The 16,306-nt window shown below is 42.3% G+C and overlaps 2 protein-coding genes across 2 annotated transcripts; one reads left to right on the top strand and one right to left on the bottom strand.

Annotated features, from left to right (window-relative positions):
- Positions 1 to 744: 744 nt before the first annotated feature.
- Positions 745 to 3,861, bottom strand: LOC140831359 (uncharacterized). Its single transcript, XM_073195110.1, has one exon. The coding sequence runs from the start codon at positions 3,859 to 3,861 to the stop codon at positions 745 to 747; it is 3,117 nt and encodes a 1,038-aa protein (XP_073051211.1).
- Positions 3,862 to 9,848: 5,987 nt separating this feature from the next.
- Positions 9,849 to 10,391, top strand: LOC140831360 (uncharacterized). The gene has a single exon (XM_073195112.1). The coding sequence runs from the start codon at positions 9,849 to 9,851 to the stop codon at positions 10,389 to 10,391; it is 543 nt and encodes a 180-aa protein (XP_073051213.1).
- Positions 10,392 to 16,306: the final 5,915 nt, after the last annotated feature.

Raw genomic sequence — 16,306 nt, forward strand, 5'->3', positions numbered from 1 at the left:
GGGCGTCATCTAGGAGCTTTCTGGATCGGGTGTTCCTTCTTCGTCCATCGAGAGGATCAAGCGGGAGACATGCAATACCTCCCGGGTGTTTACTTCACTTAGGGATGCTGCCATTTTTGCCAGAATATCTGCCTCGTCGTTTTCTTCTCGGGGGATTTGCTCGATACTCCAATCCGAAAAGCCTTCTGCTCGAGCTCTGATAAGCTGTAAATATTTCAGCATCCTATCATCTTTAGCTTCATACACACCCTTTATCTGTTGTGTTACGAGTTGTGAATCAGAATATATAATTATCCGGGAAGCCCCGACTTCCCGAGCAGCTCGTATTCCAGCTAGCACAGCCTCATACTCGGCCTCATTATTAGTTACTCGGGAATCAATCCTTATTGCCAATTTGATTTTTTCTCCCGGGGGAGATATCATCACGACTCCTACTCCGCACCCCGCAAGGCTAGACGCCCCATCTACAAAAACTCTCCACACTTCTTCTCTACTAAGCTGGATCATCTCAGATAAAAAGTCTGATAAAGCTTGTGCCTTGATAGCCACTCGTGGTTTGTATTCGATATCGTACTCCCCCAATTCCATCGTCCACTTAATCATTCGCCCGGATACCTCAGCATGGGTCATGATTCTACCAAGAGGGCTGTTGGTAAGAACCACTATTTGATGCGATAAGAAGTAAGGTCTTAGCTTCCGAGCGGTCACGATCAAAGCCAATGCAATCTTCTCCACCTCTGTATATCAGAGCTCGGGCTCTCTTAGAGCGTGGCTGACATAATAGACAGGCTTCTGATCAGAGCCTTCTTCTTTGATCAACACTGAACTGACAGCATGCTCTGTAGAGGATAAATACAGGAATAATCGCTCCCCGGGCTCGGGCTTTACTAATACCGGGAGTTCTGCAAGATGGGCTTTCAAGTCCTGGAAGGCTTGTTCACATTTATCGTCCCATCCGAAGTGCTTGGCCTTTCTCAAGACTTGAAAGAAAGGATAACTTCTGTGTGCTGATCGGGATATAAATCGAGAAAGGGAAGCAATCCTTCCCGTCAGCTTTTGCACCTCTCTTACAGACTGGGGAGAGGGCATACACAAGACAGACTTTACCTTCTCCGGGTTTACCTCAATTCCCCGATCTGTTACCATGAATCCCAGAAATTTGCCACTCTTTACGCCAAAAATACATTTGGCCGGGTTAAGCTTGATCCCATGTTGCACGAGGGTGGCAAAAGTTTCCTGTAGATCATCAATAAAAGTAGTGACCTCCCGGGTCTTGCTTAAGATATCATCCACATAGACCTCCACGTTCCGCCCCAGCTGTTTCTCGAACACTTTGTCCATAAGACGCTGATAAGTGGCCCCTGCATTCTTCAACCCGAAAGGCATTACAATATAACAAAATGTACCTCCTGAGGTGACGAAGCTAGCTTTATCTTGATCTTTTTTGGCCAAGGGAATCTGATGATACCCCTGGTATGCATCCATAAAGCTCAACAGCTCATAGCCCGAGGTGGAATCTACCAGCTGGTCAATCCGGGGCAGCGGATAATGATCTTTGGGGCACGCTTTGTTTAGATCGCGGAAGTCTACGCACATGCGCCATTTGCCAGTGGATTTAGGTACTAAAACCACATTAGAAAGCCAAGTAGGGAATTGAATTTCCCGAATATGCCCCGCCTTCAGGAGCTCCTTGACTTGTTCTGCTATGACTTTGTCCTTTTCAGGACCAAAGTGCCTCTTTTTCTGCTTCACGGGGTGAGACCCCGGGAGGATGTTTAAATGATGCTCCGATATAAAGGGGGAAATCCCCGTAAGCTCCTGCTGGGACCAGGCAAACACATGAATGTTAGTTTTTAAACATTTAATTAAACTTACCCGGGTGGTCGTGCTGAGATCCTGAGCCACCCGGATTTGCTGTCTTGGCCCAATCTCCACCGCCTCCTGCTCTTCCTCGGCCACAAAGTGTATCTCCCCTTCCTCCACTATCCTTCCTCCTGTCTCACCTATCTTAGCCCTCTTCCCCTCCTTCTTAGATCTGTTCTGATCCGCCCGGACCGCTTGTACATAACACTTTCTAGAAGAGGGTTGATCTCCCCGGACTTCTCCTACCCTTGCTCCCACAGGAAATTTTATTTTCTGGTGGTAGGTAGACGCTACAGCCCTTAACTCATTCATGGCCGGCCTCCCAAGGATGATGTTATACGATGAGGGGGAGTCCACCATAGTGAAGGAAGTCATCACTGTTCTCTTGAGATCGTGAGAGCCCAGGGTCAGAGGTAAAATAATCTCCCCTTCCGGATAAACCACGTGCCCGGCGAAGCCAAAAAGAGCAGTTTCCACTGTTTCAAGGTGATAGCCCTGTAAATCCATCTGCTCAAAGGCATCTTTGAAAATTACATTCATAGAACTGCCTGAATCCACGAAGACCCGCAGAATGTCATAATTCGCCTCTCGGGCTTGGATCACCAAGGCATCGTTGTGGGGTAGATTCACCCCTCTCAGATCCTCCGGGCCGAAACTGATGATTGCCTCACTCTTCCTCGATCCTTCCACCTCCAAACACTCTCTCCTACTCCTTGACTTCCTCGCTCGATTGGAGTCTCCATCAGTAGAGCCTCTGGATATCATTTTAATCGTCCCTACAACCGGGGGTGACTTCTTTCTTTGCTCGGGTTCAGGCCCCCTCCTCCTTCCGGGTTCGATTCTAGGATTGTTTCTCACACCCCCTCCCCGGGAACTAGATCCGGGCTGCCGGGACGTCCATGGCGGCACCCTAGACATCTGGGTATTGATAATGGGCCTTGGGAAGGAAGGCGCAACATAATTTCCCTTCAGAACTTTGCAATCCTCAGTGTTATGGTAGCCTAACTTGTGAAGCGCACAAAATCCCTTTTTCTCTGGCCTGGCCAGTTGATGATCCGGGGCCAAATCCCTACTACATTCCTGCACCTCCCTCTCTCGGGCAATCTTCAGAGGCACATGATGAGAGAAATGCCCTGAATTGCCCCTCTTTTGTCCCCTCTCCTCGGGCTTAGATACCCGGTCTCCTCTTTCTTTCCTCACCGCTTCCCTCTTTTGTTTCTGGGCTTCCTCCATATTTATGTACTTCTCTGCCCGGGATAACAGGTCTTCAAAATCCCCGGGCACCTTTTTGGTTAGTGATTTGAAGAATTCACCCTCTCTCAAACCCTGGGTGAAGGCAGTAGTCTTGGTCTCGGTGGCACAAGACAGGACGTCTAGAGCCACTCTGTTGAATCTTCTGATATAAGCCCGCAAACTCTCCTCAGGGCTCTGCTTTACCTCAAAAAGACTGAAGGCGGTCTTTTTGTATTTCTTACTACTACTAAAGTGGTGTAGGAGTACCTTTTGGAAATCTCGGAACGAATGCACGCTTTGGGGGGACAAACCCTCAAACCACCTCTGAGCGGAATCCACCAGAGTGGTCAAGAACACTTTGCACTTGATTCTATCAGTATAGCAGTGTAACATGGCCATGTTCTCGAATCTGGCTAAATGCTCCTCCGGGTCCGCATTGCCATCATAATCTTTTATTTTAGCAGACTTGAAGTTTCCAGGAAGAGGTTCCCGAACAATGATATCGGCAAATGGACATCCCTTTGCCGCGGCCCGGGCAGAGCTGCGACTTTCCAGCTGTCCTTCTAGGACCTTCATTTGCTGCTTTAAATCTTTCAACTCCTCTGCTGTAGTCGGAGCCTTCGACCCGGCACTATAATCTACATTCTCTTCACTCCCTTCCTCCTCCTCCTTTCGCCCCTGCTCCTGTTCTTGCTCCTGCTCTGGTGGTGTGTTACGTCGAGAAACTTCTTTCCGGGCCATAGCATGAACCATTGCATCAGCCATCATTTTTTTTAATTCCTCTCGGGTCATGGTTACGAGATTCTGGTCGGTATTATTAACGTTTACTTGTCTTGAAGATTGTCCCCCGTCCGCCTGGGCCCGGGAGTTATCTTGGTCTGTTCTTCTGGTACGAGCCATATCAACGCCTCGAGCTCAATATAATTTCCCACAGACGGCGCCAATGATGCGATCCTGGCGAAATGGATGAGCAGGGTCGGGTGCTCCACCGGATCGAATCAATAATTTATATTGTTTTGGGAATTTTGAGCGAAGACAATGGCTTGAACAACACCTGCAAACAATGAAAAGAACTCGTGAATGGGCGCCAGAGGGGTTTCCGACGTAGCCACTCCGATGATAAAGTCAGCAGGTTGTATGATGATGAACTTCGAACAATATTTGAGGAAAAATACGTAGAATGCTTAAAGTTCAAAGGTTTTTTTTCTTTAGGATCCTTTAATGACATTAATACCTGCTATTTATAAGAGAGGAATGGGTAGTTACCTCGATTCCCGCGTCACCTACTAAGTCGGTTTACCATACTAGCTTCTGATGACTTCTTGGACACTCCAAACCCAAGTTGCTCTGGCGGATTAGATTGCCTGTAATGATTACACTCGAGTGTGGCTCATTTATCGAGGTAGCGCTATTCTCGAGGTTGCCCAAGTGGGTATCCAACCGAGAACACTTCCTGGACAGGTGAGAAGCACCCGGCCAACTCTATGAGGACCCGGGCTACTGGTAAAGGACTGCGGATGAAGCCATCACACCCGGGAAGGGAAAACTTACTCGGGCATTCACAAAACTACCCGGTACCCCGGTTTGTACACATGGGTTTCAGATGAACAAACTCATATCCTTATAGGGATATCATTGCCCATCATAGATGCCAATTTACTAATTATGTTGAAGTTCCAACAATAAGGTGGAAGCCCATGAATTTGAACCCATGAAAGCAATGAGTTAATATCCTCCTCCCTAAATCTGAAACATTTATTCATCTCTTTGAGGAACAAATGAAATCCATACACCATGTAGTTTCTTTCTTTAAGCACACTGTCTTTAGCTTCTGCACTTGGGAAAGTTAATATAATCCAATCACTATCATGTGTTTGGAAGTGTATGTCCGATCCCCAATATTTAACCAAATCAAAGAGTGCAACAGTAGGTGGTCTACCACTAATAATATAACTCAGTAAACAAATAACATACGTCTTCTCAATAGGATCAATATTGTAAGGTCCAAAATACGATAACGTAATCCAACTGCATACAAATTTAAGAAAAATGAAAAATGACTAATTAAATGATTTTAATGGCATGAATTAATTATGATGTGTATGATTACATGTTTAAAAATATGGTTTTATGTTAGAATGCATAAAACTATGTTTTAAAAGTTATACGAGACGTGATCAAGGAATTGAAGCCAGTGACCATATGTGGGAAAATATTTTATTAAATAATTATTTTTAATTGTTTAATGTGTGATGTATTTTAAATAGAATTTTCGGAAATGAGGTGTTTTGAAGTGTTTTTATACGCCAGTCATATTTAAACCGATATTCAATTTTCAATGAAAATATGAACTTTTTAAGAACTCGGCTATTATTTTTCACAAACTTTCCTAAACAAAATATTTTAAATATTAACTAATGAGCTTAATGTCACGCCCCGAAACTCGGGAATGACACCGGCGTTGTTTAACAATCACACGATCGCAACAAAAAGCCTCTTGTAGCACAATATAAACCGAACCAGTTTATATATCATAATCTCAAATTAAATAACCGATGTCTTTACAATTACCAAAATAAATAAGACGACGTAATTTTATTGCGGAAACGTAAATCTAATTAATAATAACTTAAACTAAATTCCTTGAGCGTTCACCATCCCCAGAACTGTTCGGACTCCTCATCCTCGAGTTCTTCTTCGGGCTTATCTGGGAAGGGTTGTAAGGGGGGTGAGTATTTTGGGAATACTCAGTAAATGGGGGAAAATCGAGCACAATAAAGACAACATGCATAAATTTCGAGAATAAAACATGACTTGCATACATACTTCATAAACATGCATAACATTGACACAGCACTGCGACTCATCTACTTTCTACGGTTTACTGACGTCAGTCCCTAATTTTTACTCCTCTAAGGGGGCGAGGCCGTATAGCGGTTATGTCCCCCACCGCGTAAGGGTACGTCATGGTTGGGATTCCCTCCCGTATACAGTCGAATCCTCACAGTGCTTTTGAAATCGTATGACAATTACACGAAAAGAGTAGAAAGAAGATTGTACTCGACTATTTATTTTTCTTGTAAAAATCGAAAACATGTATGCATAAATTCGAGATTTTTAAAGTTTAAAAAAATAGCCCACTTACAGTATATTTGATGCTAAAAACGTGGGTGCTTGGCTTGGAAATAGGATCGCTCCTTGGTCCTACTTCGGACAGAACTTCGGCTTAATTTCTAGGATGATTTTCGGCAGAGTTTCGGCTTGGGAGAGCTGCTGAATTTCGAAATTTTAAGTGTGAGAATGAGTGGGTATGGTGTGGTATTTATAGGCCAAGGGGTGGGAGCTTGATATGGCATTCAAATCATGCCTAAGATTGGCCTCAATCTCCACGTTTTTGGCTTCAATTCTTCATCCCATATTGAGTTATTTGGCTACCTAAATTGGTGAGATTACATTCTTGATTCCTTCCCTTCTTGCTTGGCTCGAGATTTGATGCTATGCTAAGGGGTTTGAAAAAATCTTTGGTTATTTGTTTTCCAAGTATCCATGTATCTATCCATCACAAAATCTTGGCATATCAACTAAGGGAATTTTCGAAATCCCCATGCACTATCTTGCCTAAATTCTTTAACTTGTGTAATATTCAACTCTTGCAAGAAAAATCCCCTTCCTAATTTCGAAAATTGCATGCTTAAACACAATATATCAAATCCCATATGGTATGTCCAAGAGTATCTCTACATATCCCATATAAAATATTCTCCATTATGCAAGTCTTATTTTCACACAACACAAAAATCTTATGTTAAAATTTCCTTTACAATTATTTAATTATATGGTAAGAAAATCCTGGTTCTTACAATGGGCCTATTATACTAGGTTAATAGGCCTAAGCTTGCACCATGTTTTATATATTACATTTTAAGCTAATAAACCCTACCCATAAACCCCAAAACTCACGCCCCTCCCTAGAATAACACAAGGACTCTTCCTCCAACAGCCTACACGATCACACATACAAATTTCAAGCAAAGTCACGTGAAGTTTGAAGGGAAAATTCAGCAAAGTCCTCCCCGCGTCGACGTCCTCGCATTGCAAATTGTTTTCGTGTGTAATATACGCAAAGACACTCCTTAATCTTCTTTCAAAATCTTTCACACCATATTATGTGTATTTAATATGAAAAATATGATGCACTACTTGTATTTTCATTTTTATGGCTAAACATGCATAAAACTAGAGTTTTATTTTTTTAACACTCTTGCTAATGATGCACAAAGAGGATGCCATGGTAAAGGTACTTGAATGGACGTTTTTATAACACGTTAATGGTCCATAAATGCATAAATAAGGGCTGCAGATGTAAGGTTGATGACTTGAACGAAATCGGGTTGCTAGAGTCCTAGGGTTGGTGGCTTTGGGTTGCTTGAAAGGGGCGGCCGGAGCGTGTTTAGGGGTTGTGTCCAGGGGTTCCAAGAGGATTGCATGATGGTCCTAGAGGGGCCTAAGGGGTGCTAGTGCAAGGGCCTAGGATGTAAGCGTGGACAAGAGGGAGTCGCGCATGGCTCATCGCGCATGGGTAAGGTTGTGCTTACGTGGGTCATTAGGTCTATTCTAGTAGCTTGGAATGGGGTAGGTTATGGTCCTAGGAAGGGTTCATAGGGGCTGATCTTGCTAGTTTAGGGCTAGGGCCGAAGGATGCTAGTTTGTGCAAGCTAGGGTTTTCAAAAAAAAAAAAAGAGAGAAATTTTCCAGCAGCTTCATAGGCTTGTTCAAGGGTTATAATCAACTTTTTTTGGGTTGTATATGGTATAGTTAGATGTTATTGAACTATTGTTCAAGTTTGGTAATGTTTGGTTAAGTTTCGAGTCAATACGAGTCAAAATCAGGGTGTACGTCTAAGTTTAAAAATGAATTGGGATATTAGTCATAAATAGTTTTAATGCTATCACCTGCATGATTACATGATGCAAGTTATACAGCGATTTACGGTACATTTTTAGCTTCTTTCTTGATTTAAGAATTAAATATTTTGAAAAACTAGATTAAATTGCATAATGGGTTACGTTTAGAATTTGGACTATATTCATATATCATGCCTCCCAAACGTGATCCTAGCACAGACCGTCAGGAAGATTCTTCAGGAGGCGACAGAGGCCCACCTCCACCGCCACCACTGCTAGGAGACGCAGCTACCCATGTACTTGATGGTATTGCTAGGCTTATGGAGCAGGCACAACAGGCTCTCCGACCAGACCGACATTTATGAGCAATTCAGACAGCTCAACCAGAAGGATTTCGGGGGTACCACGGATCCTTTCGTGGCGGAGGGTTGGATTCGATCCTTGGAGCTACATTTTCAGTATCTGGATATGAGGGATGGCGACCGGGTTAGGTGCACCATGTATATGCTGAAGGTTGACACATCCCTATGGTGGAAGGGAGCCGCTCACAGGGTGGACTTGGCTACGCTTACTTGGTAATAGTTCAAAGAGATCTTCTTCAACAAATATTTTCCAGCTGATTTCAGGGGTCTCCTGACGAGGGAGTTCACAAGTCTTCGACAGGGGGACTCGTCTGTGGCAGAATTTATCAGGAAGTTTGACAGGGGCTGTCACTTTGTGCCCCTTATTGCTAGAGATGCCGCTCAAAAGCTGAGGCATTTCATGGATGGACTGGGACCCACTTTACGTAGTGAAGTGATGCTGATGAGGCCGACGAGCTATGATGAAGCCACCGCTTGTGTATTTCAAGCGGAGCAGGCTTTGAGAGATATCGACATGGAGATGCAGGGAAAGAGGAATCATGCCCAACCGAGTACTCAACCGCAGAAAAAGTAGTATTCAGGGCCACCGAGGCCCCAGGGGCAGAAGAAGCCCCATGGTCAGTTCAGGAGGTCGGGACAATAGCGGCCACCTCAGGCACCAGGGGCTCCTAAGCCGGAGAGAGGACCGCCATGAAAACAGTTAAACAAAATTCACTATGGCAAGTGTATGTGGGGGACTTTCAAGTGCTTTATATGCAAAGAAGAGGGCCATAAAGCAGCTGACTGCCCGAGGAATCACGACACCACTACTAGCAGGGCATACGTGATGCATGCCGAGGAGGCAGAAGCCGAGCCATACTCTACGTTGATCACATATAACCTTTATGTTTAAAAGTTTCATTTAAATATTGCCATGAATGCACGAATTATTATGTTGGTTATTGAGTTACTTTGGGATGGAGAACCTAGAATAAATTAGGTTGAATCTCTACATAGTTGGACTTAAGGATTGAATTAAACGAGTTAGGAATTTTAAGAACTTAATTGCAAAAACTGAAATTTTAAGGGTTATTGTTGAATTTTTCAAATTTTTGGAGATCAAATTCTTAAATTTCGAAAATTGTTTGGGACCAAAATGCAATTTTTGAAAAAAAATTGTAGGGGCAAATTGTGAAGAACTCGGAACTATAAGGGCCAAATTGAAATTTTCTTAACGTTTGGGGTATAATTTGAGATTTTTGATTTGGTACTAGAATTAAATCATTAGTTTTCTAGAGTGTTGGGATAATTTCTGATAGAAAATTTCTTAAGTTTCAACACGATCATATTTAATGGTATGTAGCCACGTATGAATTGCTAGACTCCAAAGCTACACATTCGTTTATATCAAATCTTTTGTCAAACGACTAGGAATAATACTAGAGGCCATGGATTTGGGATTCAAAGTATCGATTCCTCCAGGGATCAGATATTTACCTCGCAGATAATGAAGGGATTGCAGCTTCAGTTCAAGAAAAATATGGTGCAAGCAGACCTGATTATGCTACCGATACCAGAGTTTGATATTATTCTCGGTATGGACTGGCTTTGTACGAAAGAGCTGCTATATATTTTAAACGGAGGTCAGTCTGTCCAACCGCCCAGTGGTAAGCCATTTATATTTGAGGCAACCAGACATCAGCAGATCTCGTACATCATTTCTTGTATTTGTGCGAAAAGGAGAGGCTGCCAGGCATTTTTGGCCAGTATTGATACAGTGACCGAGCCAGTCAGTCATAGGCTAGAGGAGGTTGAAGTGGTCAGAGATTTCCCTAGTGTTTTCCCTGACGATGTTTCAGGCATTCCATCGGACAGAGAGGTGAACTTTTCTATCGAGGTCATGCCAGGTAAAATGCAGATTTCTAAGGCACCCTATCGTCTAGCACCTGTAGAGATGAAGGAACTAAAGGATCAGATACAAAACTTGCTAGATAAGGGTTTCATTCGCCCTAGCTTTTCTCCATGGGGGGGCACCGGTACTGTTTTTTAAGAAGAAAGATTGCAGTATGCGACTCTGCATTGATTACAGGGAACTGAACAGAGTCACAGTCAAGAACAAGTATCCACTGCCCAAGATCGAGGATCTATTTGATCAGATTCAAGAAGCATCGATATTCTCGAAGATAGACCTCCGATCAGGATACCACCAGCTGAAGGTGAGAGAGTTTTACGTGCATAAGACGACATTCAGAACGTGTTATGGGCACTATGATTTTATGGTGATGTCTTTCGGATTGACGAACACGCCAAATATTTTCATGGATCTAATGAATCGTGTGTTTCAGCCATATTTGGATCAGCTCATCATAGTTTTCATAGACGAAATCCTGATCTATTCGAAGAGCATAGAAGAGGACAGTCAGCATCTGAGGACCGTACTGCACACTTTACAGGACAAACGACTGTATGCCAAGTTCAGTAAGTGCGAGTTTTGGTTAGACAGAGTGGCATTATTGAGTCACGTTGTATCCCGAGATGGAGTGGAGGTCGATCCTAGTAAGGTTGAGGCAGTTCAAGATTGGCAAGCGCCTAAGAGTGTGACAGAGATCCGCAGATTCTTGGGTGTAGCAGGGTATTATCGGAAGTTCATACATGGTTTTTCTTCCATCGTGGTGCCATTGACCGCCTTGAAGAAGAAGAACGTGAAGTTTGTTTGGGGACCCGAGTGCAAGCAGAGTTTTGACAGGCTGAAGCAGGCATTGTCCACAACATCAGTTCTAGCTAAGCCATCAGGGCAAAGAGAGCTTGTGGTTTATGCAGATGCTTTGAAGCTCTGTTTGGGCGCGGTTCTGATGCATCATGAAATATTTACTGTCTACGCATCCAGACAGGTGAAGGTCCATGAGAAGCAATATCCAACTCATGACATCGAGCTAGCAGCAGTGGTTTTTGCCCTAAAAATTTGGAGGCATTATCTGTATGAGGAGAAGTGGAAGATTTCACTGATCACAAGAGCCTGAAGTACTTTTTCACGCAGAAGGAACTGAACATGAGACAATAGAGGTGGATAGAGCTAGTGAATGATTATGACTGTGTCGTTAGATATCATCCGGGTAAGGCTAATGTAGTTGCAGATGCCCTGAGTAGGAAGACTGCATTGATCACTCAGTTGTCAGTACAGATACAGTTGTAGGCAGAGATTCAGCGGTTTGAGCTTGAAGTTTATTCCAGGGCCACTGCCCCTAGTCTTTCTACCCCGAAATTACAGTCGACATTGATGGACAAAATCCGAGCAGGGCAAGCTTCTGACGAGCAGTTACAGAAGTGGAGACAGAGGGATGAGGCTAACGGCCGAAGGTTATATACAGTTATGGACGGATCCGATATCGTGACAGACTGTGAGTTCCTAGCAGTGATTCCCTGAAAGCAGATTTCTTGAGTGAGGCCCACAACACCTCGTACTCCATCCATCCAGGGAGTAGAAAGATGTATAAGGATCTTCAGGCTCTTTATTGGTAGACAGACATGAAGAGAGATATTATGCGATTCATCTCCAATTGTTTGACTTGTCAGCAGGTCAAGGCAGAGCATCAGAGAACTGCAGGGAATCTGAGACCACTCCCTATTCCAGAGTGGAAATGGGAGAAAATTATCGTGGACTTTGTGATAGGGCTTCCGAGAACGACTGGAGGATATATTGCTATTTGGGTGATAGTTGATCGGCTCACTAAATCAGAAAATTTTCTACAGATCAAGAAAACTTTCACCATGAATCAGTATGCAGAGCTGTACATCAGAGAGATAGTCAGGCTGCATGGGATTCCTGTGTCCATCGTGTCCGACAGGGATCCGAGATTAATTTCTTCATTCTGGAAGAGTTTGCATCAGGCATTTGGGACAAAAGTGTTATTTAGTACTGCCTTTCATCCTTAGACCGACGGACAGTCAGAGAGTGTGATTCAGATATTGAAAGATCTGCTCAGAGCATGTGTGATCGAATTCCAGTGCAGTTGGGAGCCGAAGTTACCTCTTGTGTAGTTCACGTACAACAACAGTTATCAGGCATCGATCGGTATGGCTCCATATGAGGCATTATATGAGAGGAAGTGCAGGTCTCCACTTTATTGGGACGGGGTAGGGGAGAGGGCAAAATTGAGTCCGGATATTGTCATTCAGATTGCATAGTTAGTGGTCAAGATCCAAGACAGGATGAAGACCGCTCAGAGCCGGCCGAAGAGTTTGGCGTAGGGGATCTTGTGTTCGTGAAGGTCGTACTAATGAAGGGTGTGATGAGATTTGGGAAGAAGTGCAAGCTCAGTCCTAGATTCATAGGACCGTTTGAGATCTGGAGATAGTTGGGACACTCGCTTACAGAATAGCATCACCGTCGAATCTGACAGGAATTCATAATGTGTTCCATGTCTCTATGCTCCGGAAGTACATGCCGAATCCTTCGCATGTGCTAAAATATGATCCACTTCAACTGACACCGAACCTATCCTTCGAGGAGAGACCCACTCAGATATTGGACAGACAGGAGATGAGTCTACGGAACAAGGTGATCCACCTGGTCAAAGTCAAGTGGCTGCATCATTCTGAGGAGGAGGCTACTTGAGATACGAAGACCGAGACGAGGAGTCTCTACCCGGATTTATTCGGCATGTTTTAAATTTCGAGGACGAAATTCAATTTTAGGGGAGATAATTTTAAGGTCTAGGAAATTCGAACTACGTAAGCGGATTGCATGCGATCAATGGTTTTATTCAAAATATGTGTTTAATGATTTTTATGCATTTAACACATGATTATTGTGTGGATAGATGTTTATTTCATATTCATTTTAAAGTTTCATGCATTAGAGTTTTAAGTTGCATTTCGCACTCGAACGAGTAACGGATATCGGGGATAATCAAGAAAAATATTTTATTAAGTAATTATTTTTAATTATTTAATACATGGTGTATTTAAGTATAATTTTTGAAAATGAGCCTTGGTTGTGTATTTTTACTCGCCGAGTTATATTTTTAGACGGTACACAAATTTTAATGATTCAGATGACTTTTTTAGGGTTCGGACAATATTTTCCAAAATGTACAAAACTAAAATGTTTTCCGGGAGTGCTATTGGGCTTGATGAGTTGATTTTAGTGCTTAATGGGCCCTTAACCCTTTTAAATTTTAATTAAGGACCTATTAGTGTGTTAATTTTCTATTTAAACCCTACACCATCAAACCCTAACCCTAAACCTAAATTCAGCCGCCCTCTCCCTCCCATTCAGGTTCTCTAGGCCATTCTAGATGCTTCTCGATTTTCCCCTTAGCTTTAAAAAAAAACCATCCCCCGCCTCTCCAGTGCAAGTCCTACGCACGTATCTCCGAGTTTTTGAGCACATAAACGTTAAGGCACACCTTGTATCATTCTTTTTCTCATCATTCATGCTATGTATGCTGATATATATGTATTTTCATGAGAAACTATTCGATTTACCTTATGGTTTCGCTTTTGCAAGGATTTTTCCATGGACACGCATGTATTCTTTACATTACTCATGTTTTTGTGATTCTTTGTGCAAGGGACTGCCGAGTAAGGGTCCTAGGGTGTTGTACGTGTCGAGGAGTAAGGCTTCAAGGGGCTGGAGTTGGTTGGGGTTCGAGATTTTTGTGATAGCCGATCGGTTTCCTTGGGTGTATGTCTCGGCTATGGCTAGATGGAGGGTTTAGGGCGTTACAGCCCTACATGGCTCGATTCCAGCCAAGTAGCTGACCATCTTGGGTTCATGACAGGGCTGTGAAAGGGCTATGAACAGCTGGTGGTGGTCTTGGAATCGATCGAAGGGGGTTTGGTTCTCAGGTTGTTGCGCTTAACGGCGTGCATGGGGCTGAAATGTAGGGTCAAGTAGGTCGAGGAGGGCCCAAGGGTGGTCTAGGAAGGGTTGGCTCAGAGCTGGTCCTTGTAGGTTTGCGATAGAGTCGAGAATTTGAGGCTAGGACAAAGCTAGGGTTTCGTGGTAGGTGCGCTGGAAATTTCCAGCAACCTTTTGGGCATGGTTCGTAGGCCATAAGAGGTCTCTAACGAGTGGTTTAGGGGTTGGTTGAGTAGATTCAAGTCATGGTTTAAGTTGGGAAAGATTTGGTTTAGTTTCAGGTTGATTTGGGTTAAAACCAGGACCCCAGTCCAAGTTTTTAAAAGGAATCCGGAAAGTTTTGAAAACGGGCTCGATTTTACGTGTAATAAATGCTTATTAATATGTTTTGAGGTGTTTTGAGGAGTTTGGTAGTCTTTGGATCGAAATTTTGAGGTCCAGGGGTAAAATGGTCAATTAGGGTTTTGAGGGGCAAAATGGTCATTTTGCCCCTGAGTCGAGTTAGAAGTACTGACAGCGCCCTAAACACGATTTGACATGTTTTAAATTCTTATGTTAACACATATATGACTTTTTATGTAATTATGAAAAAATATGTTGCATGCTTGATTTTAAGAAACATTTACGTATATGCATGGTTTTATTAAGTGATGGATATAATGATATGTTTTGAAGGATGAGTGTTGGTTGTGACTAATACGATGACACGATGACATGTAAGGCCAATGATTAGTGGAAGGGTAATCCGGTCGATGATCTCCCCGCAGTTGGGTACCATGGTTACACGTAGATGGATCCATCGACTGACACGATGATACGAAAATCACAACTAATGAACGTAGTTCAAAATAAGTAAAACGAACACGTATATATTGATATGATGTGATAGATTATGAAAATATTTATGTTTCGACAGGTTATGATTATGCATGCGTCTTTTACGATCGTGAAATTTATTTTTATTACAATACTTTTAACTGTTGCTTGTTATGTATATGTACTTGCTATAACGTTATATCTGTGTTGAGTTTTTAGACTCACTAGGTGTGAATGATGCAGGTGAGCATATTGATCAGGAGATTGGAGGTGCCGAAGACTGAGTAGGCAGAGGTGGATGTGCGAACACGAACCTGAGGACCTTATTTCTTCCGCACATCATGTTTATGATATAGGAGGGATTTGGATATTTTCATACTCGTTCTTTTAATATGATGTTGGTTATCAAGAGTTTCACATGTTGCTTCTTTGATTTATTTTTAAAATGTAAGCTTGGGGATGCCGATTTGTCATGTATTTTAACTGCAGTATTTTACGTGTTAGTCGATTAATGATATTTAAAAAAAAATGTTAATTTTCTGCAGTATGACATGCATGCATTTAAATATAAATTTCGAGTAGTAGCTGTTAAAAAATAATAATTCTAGTAGTATTTTAAATAGTAGACGTTTCACACCTCGTACTCTCCCTCCACATATAAGAATAAAGATCAGTTAGATGAGAATGAGTAAGCCATATTTTGGGGCTGGTGACGAAAGACCACTTCTAGATCAAACCTATTTGAATTCTGTTTTGTTAAGTTATAATTCGCTTCCACATTTCGTTTAAGTTTTAATCATATTGTAAAGACATTGACATGGTTTATGATATAGATTGGTTTTGATAAAATTTGTACTATATGACTTGTTGTTTACAATTGTGTGATTGTTAAATAATGAGTATGTCAATACGTCTTGGTCTCGGAACATGACAGATAAGAAATTGGAGCCCATTTTAGGTTTTTTTTTTAAACAGGTTATTAATATACATAATTTTCAATGTACTAAGTTTGATTTTTGGTTAGGGATTTTCTTAAAGCATACCTACCTAGTATTATAGATAGTATGTATTGAACTGTATCATACTTTTTTGATGTATACCTAGCTACCATGTTAAATTGCCTTCTTTTTTTAAAATTTTTTTAAAAAGCTACCTTCTTAAATTAATATTTGTGTACTATGCAATTTGAACATATATTATTTAACAACTTGCATACTGACCGGCTCGGAAAGCAATACAAATCTAATGTCAACCCTTCAGAAGTAAAGAAAACAGAACTAATCAAA

This window comes from Primulina eburnea, chromosome 5 (genome assembly GCF_022965805.1).
Source record: "Primulina eburnea isolate SZY01 chromosome 5, ASM2296580v1, whole genome shotgun sequence".
Classification (NCBI taxonomy): Eukaryota; Viridiplantae; Streptophyta; class Magnoliopsida; order Lamiales; family Gesneriaceae; genus Primulina; species Primulina eburnea.

Bases quoted from the DNA above. Each gene is read 5' to 3' on its own strand.
- LOC140831359 (XM_073195110.1), bottom strand. From the start codon at position 3,861: ATGGCTGATGCAATGGTTCATGCTATGGCCCGGAAAGAAGTTTCTCGA.
- LOC140831360 (XM_073195112.1), top strand. From the start codon at position 9,849: ATGAAGGGATTGCAGCTTCAGTTCAAGAAAAATATGGTGCAAGCAGAC.